Raw genomic sequence first — 12073 nt, 5'->3', positions numbered from 1 at the left:
ATTTATATGACTTTTTTTTATCTCTCTCTTACACACAATAGAAACAGCAAACATTTTGCCCAGGCATCATTTTGTTCTTTTCTGTTTCTTTTATTGACCAACGTTCTATCTACTCAGATTCTATCAAAGTTAGTATAAAATTTAACACAATTTGATAGAATAATATAGTTCGTTATTTTCATTATTTGTTACGATATAAGAAGCTCGTTGAAACAAAAACTAAAATAGCTCTTTTTCAGAAATGGTTCATAAGCTTATATGAATTTTTTTTTTCTTTTTTGAACTTATATATGGTGAATGCAAGATCTGCCAATCTTATTTATAGGTATAATACCTATACATATTGAAAAACACAGCAGTTTCAGAAAAAGTCTAAATAAGACATAATAGAATAAAAACAACAACCTCTATTGAAAAATATAATTAATGAATTACTTAAAACAAGCGTTATTTTTTTCATTTTGAAAAACTGAGGTGATGTTTCGTCAAAATTTAAAAAAAAAAAAAATCAACTATTATTGAATAAAATATTAAAAAATAATAAATATTTACTATAAGTTACATTTTGCAAAGAATTATCTTTAAATATACAAATTTTTTGCAAACATTTTTTTTTATTCGCTTTAAAAGTTCTCAAGATATGGTGAAATAAGCAAAAAATAAAACTAAGATTAAAAGGACCTGGGGACCATTTTTCCCAGATTGCTACTACCCCCTTATATTTTGAGGGTCAGAAATCCGAATCTGAGAAAAAAATAAATTTTATTTATTCAGAGAAACACTTTTGTGTTTGATTTCATAACGTAAACTATTATCTGAGCTAATTAATTAGCATATTTGAAGACTCCTTCTTTAAGATTCGAGTCCTAGAATGTGAAGATCCGATTATTAGATCAAAAATAACTTAGGATGATCCGCTTTATTTTTTTGCGCACTGTGCATTAAAAATAACTTTTTTCTCGTTACTGTTTTATCCGGTAACAACTATAAAGTCACATTCGTTTATCCGAAAAATGTGCAACAAGATTAACAAAACCATTATTAGAACTTAGGATTTAGAGTCTTGATTGGGTGATTTAGCAGCTTCTAAACAGCGTCACCAGACTGTAAACCTAATAAATTAGTTAGAAAATCCATTTCCCTGAAAGAACCCATTCTTTCGGCTACTCGTTAAATCAATTTCGCACTTCACAGAATGATTACTCATCCAGCCAAGATCTTTCGCACTAAACAATGCCTGAACGCTAAATTAATGATAAGAAGAAAAGAAACGAATGAATGAAGAAATAAGAAGGAAAAAAAATCCATACGAATCAAGCTTTTCAAATCTGGGGAATACCACCACAACGCCACTGCGAATTTTATTTTTTTTTTCTTTAGTTAATCAAGTTGAGATGTTGGAATCCTGCAGCGGTGTTGGGTGGATACAGGCGCCTCTGGATTACCCCCCTCTAGTTTTCTCCTATAGATTCTGCAATCAATTACATTAATTGGGTGCAGCCAATCCAGTCAGAATCAGTTGGGTTTCTTGCAGGACTGAGCTTGGTACCGTTTGTAGAATCAAAATTTAACTCGGTCAGAAAAAAAAAATCAGGATCTGAACAAGGTTTTCATTCTAATCACGTTAAAAAAAATAGAAATGTTTTCCAAAATAGAAATGTCCGACTTATATTTAAATTTTTTTTAAAACAGTTTATCATTCAGTCCTTTTGGAAAACAGGAGGAGGAAACTTTTGTTAGAAGAACCTTGGAAAGGCAGAACAATTATTATGACATCCAAATATAAAATCATATGGAACCTTAGTTTTGAAATCTCAATTTCGAACAGAACAGAGATCTTGCCAAAACTTCTTACATCACAACAGACACAAATACAGACATCAGAAAGATTGATGGTTGGTATAAATTTAAATTGCACGAAAGCTAGGCATGAGTATGTAAGAAGTTTTAATATTATGTACATGTACTCAATGTTAGGGAATCAAAGGGTGTAATAAACCATGTCTGACGTAAAAAGATAAGGAAATAGGAACAAAAAAAGGAGCTAAAATCATTCTATATTTATCTAAAAAAGAAAAGCCCCTTACATGCCTTTAGTACAAAGCAGCATAAAAACCATTTTCCTCCCCTAAAAATGATTTTTTTTACTCCCCCTTATCAGTCCTGTATGGCAGTGTTTCCCAAACTTATGACTTTTGTGTACCCTTTCTAAATTTTTCGTAAGGCTGTGTACCACTAATTAAAAAAATTAATGTATATTTTATTATAAAAAAATTGCACAAAAGTTGAAAATCACAACTGGCTGTAGACACTACTAATTATTAACTGATAATTCTGCAAAAAATAGCCAATAGAAAAATACGTAATTGTAAATTTTCATGGCTAGCTTTGTTTTCAAATAAAATTTTTTGAAATTTTCGTTTGTTGCATGATATTTCTCATAAGAACGCGTACCCCCGCTAAACTGTTCCCGTACCCCTGGGGGTACGCGTACCACACTTTGGGAAACACTGCTGTATGGAATCTTAAACTTAATTGAGCAATTTTGGTTTTTCTTTCCTTTTAACCTTCGTACTTATTTTTTAAAAAAAAAATCTTTAAGAAATAAAAATTACTATTCTTTCCCGCTCCGGTGTGCTTCTCTAGAAAATTTTTTAATTTGACACTCCTTTGAATTTTATCTATCCTGGCGAGTTTTATTTTTTAAAATAATTCTTTTTGAACAATTAAAATTGCTTACAACATAGATGTAGATTTGAGAAGAATATTTAAGATTTTAAATTTCATTAACAATATTTAAAAAAAAAAAAAAATAGGTAAAATACTTTCAAGATAATGAGAATTATATGCCCACTTAACAAGAAATTAGATACCTTCCAAGTGGAGAAATTTTTTGTAGGATAAGACACGTACGCGTTATCACACCTTGAAGCTTGAAGATCTTTTTTGTGTGAGGGGTGGAGAACAACAGAAAAGTGCGAAATCATCAAATATTCAGTGAGGTGGGAAAGATGAAAGAACTTGGTCAGCGTGGGACATGCCTCAATATTTTCCCTTCAGATCTTTTTTTCCTTTCCCCTTCTTCTTTTCATAATATAAGAGGGAGGGTATGGGTAAAGCTGTTGCCAGAATAATGTGGGAAGAAAGGGATTCACGGGGATCAGAATTTTCGAGATCATTACATGGTAATGTGGTCAGGAAAAAGTTTTGATTTATTTAGGGAATTTTTTTTCCCACCCTTCTTTTGTTCCTTCATGTTTTACTCCACTGTACCATAAAAATTATTTTTGAAGTTCTTTTTTTTTCTTGATTTTTTTCGTTGCGCATTAATAGCTTGTTAGCAAGACATTGTCAAAATTGTATCAGCTTCCTTTGAATTAATATATAACGTAAACTTTAGAGCCATGCAAATCTTATGAATAACACTAGGGAAACAAATTTTTTGTTGCTTTTATAGAAATAATTGATATTTCTTAATACAGGTGTGGGGATATCAAATTTCCAATCGGTTTCTATTTCCAAGCTGCAGTTTTTAAAAATGACATTTCAAGTTTATTTTTTTGTCGAAATATACAAGTTCAAAATGCTTGCTATAATTATAAACTATTTCTAAGCGTGAATAATTCATTGTAGGAAAGCATACCTAGCAAGTATAACGACATTTCCGGGTATGAGTTTCTATGCAATTTTAATCCTGAAGATGTGCATAAACTCCTCTAAAAGTTTTTTGCAACATTTACACGAGCCCTTCTTATATATAACATTTTTAAACGTGCACATCTCGGCAAAAAAATTTACTAAAAATATAATTTTAAAAAAACTGTAACTTGGAGCGAGAAACCAATTGCAGATTTGAAATCAACGATACCAAAGATCTGTTAAGTATCTGTTGATAAATCCGTTAAAAAATCTCATGCGGAAAAAAAAAATTCTCCCCAGCGCGCTCCCCCCATAAAATGTATAGGCTCAATTAATGGAATAAAAACTATTTTAACCAGTATAGCATACCTCTCATTTTTTCGGAGAATTGCATCCAGTAATAACCTCTTGCATGAATATGATATTTCATTCAAGCAAATAAGCATATTTGATTGCATAAATTAGCATACCATACAGATCAGAATTTTGTCTCAAATCTTGTCAAAGTTCTTTAAACCATTCGGTGCAGTCCGTAATTTGGAATCTAATGTTATTCTACTAGCAGTGAATTTACCTACCACAAATGTTTAAATATCCGTTTTATTGTCCTGAGGTATTTTAATAAGGTCGCAGTCTAGACTTCGTAGCGGCTAAACTATAATTAGATTTCATGTACATTTTATATATTAGGATGTTTCAGGGGCCTAAAGATACTTTTACCTCCAGGGGTCTGTCCAGACATTTTGTGAAAGGTCCCGGTTTTTGTGAAAAAATTACTCACATTCTTTCAACCAGGGTCCTGCGTTTATGAACGGGGTATAATAGGGTCCGGTTATTGCAAAAAACTTTTTCAGTGAGTTTTTTAATTGTAAATAGATACAAGATTATGCTCAGCACTGTAAAATTATAATAAAAAATATTAAATTTTAAAAAATAAACAGCAATTGCTGCTTCTAAATTAGAGATGCAACATACAAATATTTGGTATTTAGCCTATACTGCTGAACCAGGGTTTAAGCTGAGTCTAAAAATTTATTAGCAAAAAAGCTAAAATCTGAAAAAAAGTTTTAGCAAAATGCTAAAATGCCATTAGGCTTATAAAATTACTTTATATCAAACAAGTACTGTAAATAGCTTAATGTACAAGAATATCAAAAAGAATACCTATAACAAAAAAAAAACACATTTATTATTTATCAAAACATTTTGGTTTATAATTAACAATCTTCCTTTCTTTCATGTTTGCCCATTTTACAAATGCTTCTTGAAAGTTAAATGCACTTTCAGGGCCCTCAATATTAATCATTAACAAATTGTTTACATGGTTGATTAACAACCTGTTTCGAATATTAGTTTTAATCAAATTAAGGCAGCTAAAGCCCCTTTCACAGTCAGCAGTGTGCATTGGTATTGTTGCACAATACTCTATAACAGAAGTTATTAATGGGTACTGTTCAGACACATCATTGGTATATAAAAATAAAAGTAATTCATTAAATGACATGTTTTTACATCGTTGCATTAAGATGTGTTTAAATAATCCCCATGCACAAAGTAATTCAGTTTCTGTAAACTGAAAATCTTTTCTGGGAGATTCCGAAAACAAATTGAAAATGCAACGGATTTCCTTTACACCATAATGCTGTAATTCTTCCGAACTATGGGGCATCCTGCTAGGTATAAATATATTGAACATTTCGATTTTATCCAAATCTCTTGGATGTTAGCGTCATGGTTTTTCGCGGAAGCTTTTTTTTAATGGAATTTAGTAAAATCCTTTAGCAAAAATGCGAAAATGCTTTGTTGAATTTTAGCATTTTTGAGGGGTCTTTTCGCATTTTGCGAAAAAAGCTACCGTAGCGGAAACCCTGTGCTGAACGCAGAATATTCATTTCGGACGAATAATGGAAGAATCGTCTGCCGAAGACAAAATTTAATTCGTTTGCGTCCATTTTTCTTGTTTTCTCACCCTGGGAAGGGTTTATTCAATTAACAAAACAATAATGAAGATAAACAAATTTGTGAAAGGTCCGATTAAAAGAAAAATCATTTTGTGAAGGGTCCATTTTTAAGTTAAAAATATTTTGTGACGGGTCTGTTTTTACGAAAAGATATTTTGTGAAGGGTCCATTAACGGACCCAAATTTCTTCTAAACAGACCCCTGACCTCTTAATAGAAATTGTGGAATTAATAAAAGAGAGATACAATATATTACATTAAAGAGCCGCCTTTCCCAAGCTTTTGATGAAAAAGTGTATAAATAAAAAAAAAAGTAGGCCGATTTAAATTAATGCGCAGGAAAGATATAAAATAAACTAGCTTCCCCGTTAGTTATAAAAAATAATTTCGCAAAAATCCCTACACGGTTTTTACAAAAGGATATATTTAACTTAAAACATACTTCTCACAAGACGAAAATGTAAACAAATAAATTAATTAAATAGTTGAGTTATAATTTAAATAATTTCATTGATAGTTAGTGACCCATCGTGTTAAAGTGATTAGCGCATGGTTAGCATTTTAAGCTACAAAAAGTAACCCAAGTAGGAGATATAGCAACAAACAGCCAATAATAGTTTCATCAACTACTGTAGTTTTCGCAAAACATTATTTTTAATAACATCACATTATTGACATTAATACCTTTATAAATAGCACCACGTATTGATGTATATATAGCCTTTAAACAAAGCGGAAGAAAGGCTAAACAGTGTGGAACTTATGACGCAAAAAAGCTAACAGAAGTAAAATAAATGAAAATGAAATAAAATGTATCACTAGTTAACTTATAACTATTACGAAATACAAATGCAAGCAACGTAGACTTAACTTAAAAAGAAAATAAGTTCCTTATCAAAACTGATTAGACGCCATTATTAGTCATATTTAATAGGAAATATTACTCTTAATTTACACATTTCAGATCGAAACCAGGAAGAGGTTGGTTTTCTGTCAGACACTTAAGTGTCACTTCCAATTTACAATGTATGAAAATATTTCTCAATTCTCACAAATATTTACGATGTAAGAGAAAATAACAGGAAGATGAAAATGCGGTCAAGAGTGGGCTTAAAAAAATTATCGTGGTCAATTCACATTTCCTGTGCGCAGAGCATGCCAGTCAATGATAAAAACACAAACCGGAAGGAAAGTATGCACATAAATTGTGTTTTATACACAGAAACTGCATAAGTTCACAGGGTTCCCACTCTTTTAACAAAGCAAAAATTAAGCACTTTTAAGGACTTTTTTCGTAAAAATTAAGGACTTTTTTTTAAAAAAAATTAAGGACCTTAAAAATAGTATGATTGTTTATCATCGAATAAATATATACTACCAGTGACAGTGCTAATTATTTAACTTTCTTAAAAAAATCAATAATGAAAAACAATTTTATTATAATGTAAGTACTGATAAAATTGTTTTAATAATTGTTTCAGGGCTCGCCAAAGTAGGAACCAGACAACTTTTGTAAACCCGGGTCTGGATTTTTAAAACATTTTCAGATTGTTAAGGATATCTATGAAAATTATCTGTATTCCCTTTTTAATCATTTTATTGAAATTGAATTGTAAAATTAGGGGCAGAAATATATTAGAGTAAATAAAGAAATTTTGGAAAAATATTGAAAAAATTATTACAAGTTTTTATATTTCGCTACTAGACATGCATCACATATTCAGCTGCGGGTCAATCTTGGTAAATATTCAGTTATGCCAAAAAAATTATTTTTCTCTACTAACAAAATGTTTCATTTATAAGGATTTAAAAAAAAATGTATACTAAGAAGTTGAATTAAAGTAATGCATGAGAGTAGTTTTCATGTCAAATTAAGTCCTATTTTAAGTAAAAACGGGTCATACTAATATCTAAGCACCTTGAATCATTCCACTTTTTTTTCTTTAGACTTAACTTAATATATATATTTTTTAAATTCACTGCAATAAATATTTTTATAGAATAAAAATACAATTATGTTTAAGATTTATAATTTTCAAACTTGTTCTAAATATGTTTTTTAATAGTATTACTAATAGGGTCCAAAAAGATTTTTCAAAGGTATCAATGTATTCCTATGGCTAGAAAATTGGTAAGGTTACTTAATTAACAAATATTTATAAATTATTTATTTTTTCATAATTTATAGATATTTACTTGTAACATTTCTTTATCATCCTGTATAATTCTTAATATTATTCTCTAATATTATTATGATTTGATATTTTATTTTTATGGTGAATTAATAGTTTTGAAAAAATCTATTGAAAATTTTTATGAAGAACATATTGAAAGTAATGTGTAACTTACCATTTTGAAATCATCCTTCAACAGCAAATTTGTTATATTTACTTTTAAGATGAGCTTTACAATTATTTCCAGCCAAAACTGACATTAGGAATTAACTTTAATACTACTAAACAATCTGACGAAAAACATTTACTAACTTTAAAGCAACCAAAAGTTGAATAGAAACTTTAAAAAAAATATTAAAAAGAAAAAAAGAAACAGTATATTAAGTTGCAATGTTAACTGAGAAAAATGATTATTAAAATCTAAGTTTGAATTTTATTCTAATAGACATTAATAACAAAAAGTTTGGGATCCTATAATTGAGTAGATTTAAATTTTTATGTAACAATCTACTTATCCCTAAGAAACAAAAACAATAACAATCTAACTGTGTAACAATCTAAAACTTTAAAAAAAAAATTTACATTGCAGCAAAACAAGTTATAAATAGTTACCTAACATTTAACTTTCTTGTTAGGAGCAAATCATGCATTATTTAGTACTCAGAAATAAAAATTCAAAATATTTTCGAAAAAACTTGGTTTTTCTTCAAAAACTCAATAAATCTCAGGTTTTTGATATAAAACCTAGGTGGGATGGGAGTTTTCAAACCCTGCTTATTACATATCTGTCTAATTTTTAGTACAATCCTGAGTTTTGAAAAATTTTGCTGCTTTTTATAAATTTACAGTTACTTATTACACACTGAAATATTATACAAATTTATTTAATTCTTCCAAGATTTTTGGAAATAATTTTCGTTACGGATTCTAGTTCAAAATTTTTTTTCATACTTCTTTTCTTAGGGTTTTACTTTATTCCTATTAGCAGATGCATTACCAGTCGAACTGAATTTCTTGAATCCTGTCAATTTTGAAGATCAGTGTGGGTCTCCTACTTAAGAACTGCCCCCCCCCCCCCCCCACAAAAGCACTATCTCTTCCATCTGCAGTATTTCCCTTGTCCACACTCTATTCTTTTAGAATGTCACTCTTCATAGAGTATCATTCGAGGGAAAGGGCAGAATATATTAATGAAAGAACCAATATATTAATAAAAAGACACGCTTTCTTCTCCTTGCCTGTAGCCATCTCACACACATTCCTTCTTGTCTCTCTAAATGCTTTACTCACCGTGCATGATCTAATTCTAGGAGATAAAAGAACGACTTTTTGTTTTAAAACATCGAACTGAAAAATTGTTCATATCAACTATAGTGATGCTGAAAAATTAAGCACTTTTAAGAACCTTGTACCAAAACTAAGTACTTTTAAGGGCCCTTATTTTCCAAAATAAAAGTTAAGCAGTTTTTAAGGACTTTTAAGGACCGTGGGAACCCTGGTTCATGACAGAAGCTGATCAATTTAAGCATATTTTTAGACCGCAACATTTTAAGAGGAAAACAATATCACAAAGCCATTAAATTCAAAATCTATGACGCTGTTATTCAATTTAGATTTTTTAAAAATATTATAGTATTAATGAGAGCATGTGTAATAATTGAAAGGAAAAAAAAAAAAAAAAAAAAAAAAAAAAAAAAAAAAAAAAAAAAAAAGGTAATTTTTGAATTTGTACTTCTTGCACCTACGTCTTTTTTCATGCATCTCTTGCCTTCTGTCGGCATGCTTAATGAATAACATCAACAATTAGAAAATAATATATTTATGCCGGGCTTGTGTATATATAAAAGCGAGCCATCAATAATATTTGTCAAAAGAAAAGTGTCTTTTTTGATAATTGGATGCTAGTTACTTGAGAAGAATACTGCTTACACCACCTGGTTGTTCAATCAAGTGGTTGTGAATGGCGTGTTAACGTCACAGCAGTTAGTTTTAGTCTATTACCATGCTGAATCGATTTTCAGATGAGATTTAGTTGGATATCTGCAAGCGACGTCACTCGTGTGTGTTAAATCTGATTGACTGCTGAATCGTGCCATAAACGAATACCATGATTTATCCCCGCAAATATCCAATAATATAACCAACTACTGAAGGTGGCAAAAGTACTTAAAAAAAAAAAATTTTTGTCTCCTAATGTAGTTAAAAATTAGTTTGTTATTAGCTAGCATTAACAAAAAATTGAATATTTAAAAATTAAATATTTAAAAATAAGATTATTTTCATCGCACCCACATTTATTTAGCAACGGGTTATGATTTCTGAACGTCGTTTTAAGTTATTAGGGGTCGGTCTGGGTTTTTCCGAGAGGTACCTACTTTGTGAAAATATAGACATAATTTGTGAAAATTAAAAATTATATTAAAAAATCAACACAAAAATATGGATTTATCGTTTCTTACGAGACACAAAAATAAAATTTTAAGAAAAAGTATTTTGTGAAACTACCGTTTTAACTAAGGTTGAACTTGTGAAGGTACGCTAAATGGTAGTAAATTTGGCTTGGACAGACCCCTGGTTATAAAAGTGAATTGAGCAAGAATTAAGTTGACTATTGAGAATATGGTTTGAACGCATTATTTGAATAATAAAATAATGTAATCCAGATCCACACGAACCAGTGAAGCAAATAAATATGAATAACGTCACTTCCAAACACCAGAAATTTCGGGCTATACAATATAATTGTTATTTCGAAGTGGGATAATTTAGCTCATATTTCTCAATATCATTTCCCAGCACCAAAAGTTCATTAAAAATAACATTGGAACTGTTAAAACTTTTGTAAACTAATGTCACTTCTTTTAAAATAAGAAACTTGTCACTTACTGTCCAAGATAGACGCCATTCCAGCATTGACCTTCTTCTCTGACGGCCCACGTTTCATCACTGCACACAGCATCAGCCAGATTGGCATAATGTCCTTTAGTTTCAGACAGTCTTTGAACTATTTGTTGGAGACGCCTGTATAAGCTGTCATCAGCCGATCGAACAGGAACTATCCTTCCCGGAATAGATCCGGGAGTGAGATCACTAGGTTCAGTAATATCTCTCGTGGCACGTCTGGGATGGCCACAAGCAACTTTAACCTGTAACAAATAATATAAATGTAATCTCTTACTTAAGGATGATTTTTCTAAGAAAAAAAGAAATTTTTATATAAAAAGATTATTAAAATACAATGAAATCCGTAATATTAGACCATTAGTAAGTGTAGACCACTTGCAGTACAAAAAAACTTGTGGTTCACTTGATGGAAGGTAACTTTCATGAATGGTAAAATTGTATATGTGTGTGCGCGCTAAAGATTTAAACACAAATAACAATAATAGAACTTCCTAGAATATCAAGCCTGTTCACACCTCGCCTTGTAAACGTAACATAAGCGGAGGAATACACCGGAAGTTTTCTATATTTCTTCCGGTTTTAGGAAGCTTGTTTTTGTAACATTTAGAAACCCACCCATAATTAATTTTGGCTTACGACTTTTGAAAACGTAACTATTTCTCATAATGACCTTACAATAAAGCGAGATAAAATTTTCAAATAGATCCTTTGAAACGATCTTTATTTAGGAAACATCGTCGCATTTTTTCAAAAATAAAAAAATAATAAAAACTTCAAGAAGAAACAGGTAACAAGAGTAGAGGAAATTAAGCGTTTAAGAAATATCTTAACTTTACATCATCACCAAAACTTAAATACTCCGTCATAAACACGCAATAGAAAAGAGCCGTCGGTAGCTAAAATAAAATGCAGTTGAACAATTGAAAACGCGCTAGTTAAGAGACTGTCACCACCTTTGGTATAAAAGGCCGCACATCTGATATCAATAATATAAACACGTGCCCCTGTGAGAGAGGCATCGCGTTTAAAGAGTGAGATTCATAACTGTCTAATTGGACAACCAACCCTTGACCCTAGACATCAACAAGGCATCACTCAACGCAACTTTCTCTAGAGTTTATCTTCTTTTTTTAACACATATAAGTGTCTGAAACAACTTATCCATTGAGATATCTCAGAAGAGGATCGGAGCTTCAAAAGATATGAAAAGCATTCACTACTGCTATTGCTGTTTTTAACACATTTAAGTGTCTGTGCTCTTTTAAGCTACCTTGACTACGCTTGCGTATTCAGAAGCCGCGGACTTCAAAAGATCTTTTCTCTTTGATGTCTGCAATCGGAAAACATCGCAAAGTCAGCCGCAAAAAATTAACATGGCACTTGCAATTTCGGAAGT

The 12073-nt window shown here is 30.6% G+C and overlaps 1 protein-coding gene across 1 annotated transcript in view; it reads right to left on the bottom strand.

Annotated features, from left to right (window-relative positions):
• Window positions 1-12073, bottom strand: part of dally (division abnormally delayed protein) — a 190427-nt gene that overhangs the window by 81119 nt on the left and 97235 nt on the right. Inside the window, exon 4 of the mRNA XM_016060607.4 lies at window positions 10660-10919. Within this exon, the coding sequence (XP_015916093.2) occupies window positions 10660-10919 (260 nt within the window). The remainder of the gene's footprint in view (window positions 1-10659; window positions 10920-12073) is intronic.

This window comes from Parasteatoda tepidariorum, chromosome 3 (assembly GCF_982258835.1).
Source record: "Parasteatoda tepidariorum strain Cologne lab strain chromosome 3, Ptep-v5.0, whole genome shotgun sequence".
Classification (NCBI taxonomy): Eukaryota; Metazoa; Arthropoda; class Arachnida; order Araneae; family Theridiidae; genus Parasteatoda; species Parasteatoda tepidariorum.
This window is presented reverse-complemented; position numbering and strand designations above follow the sequence as displayed.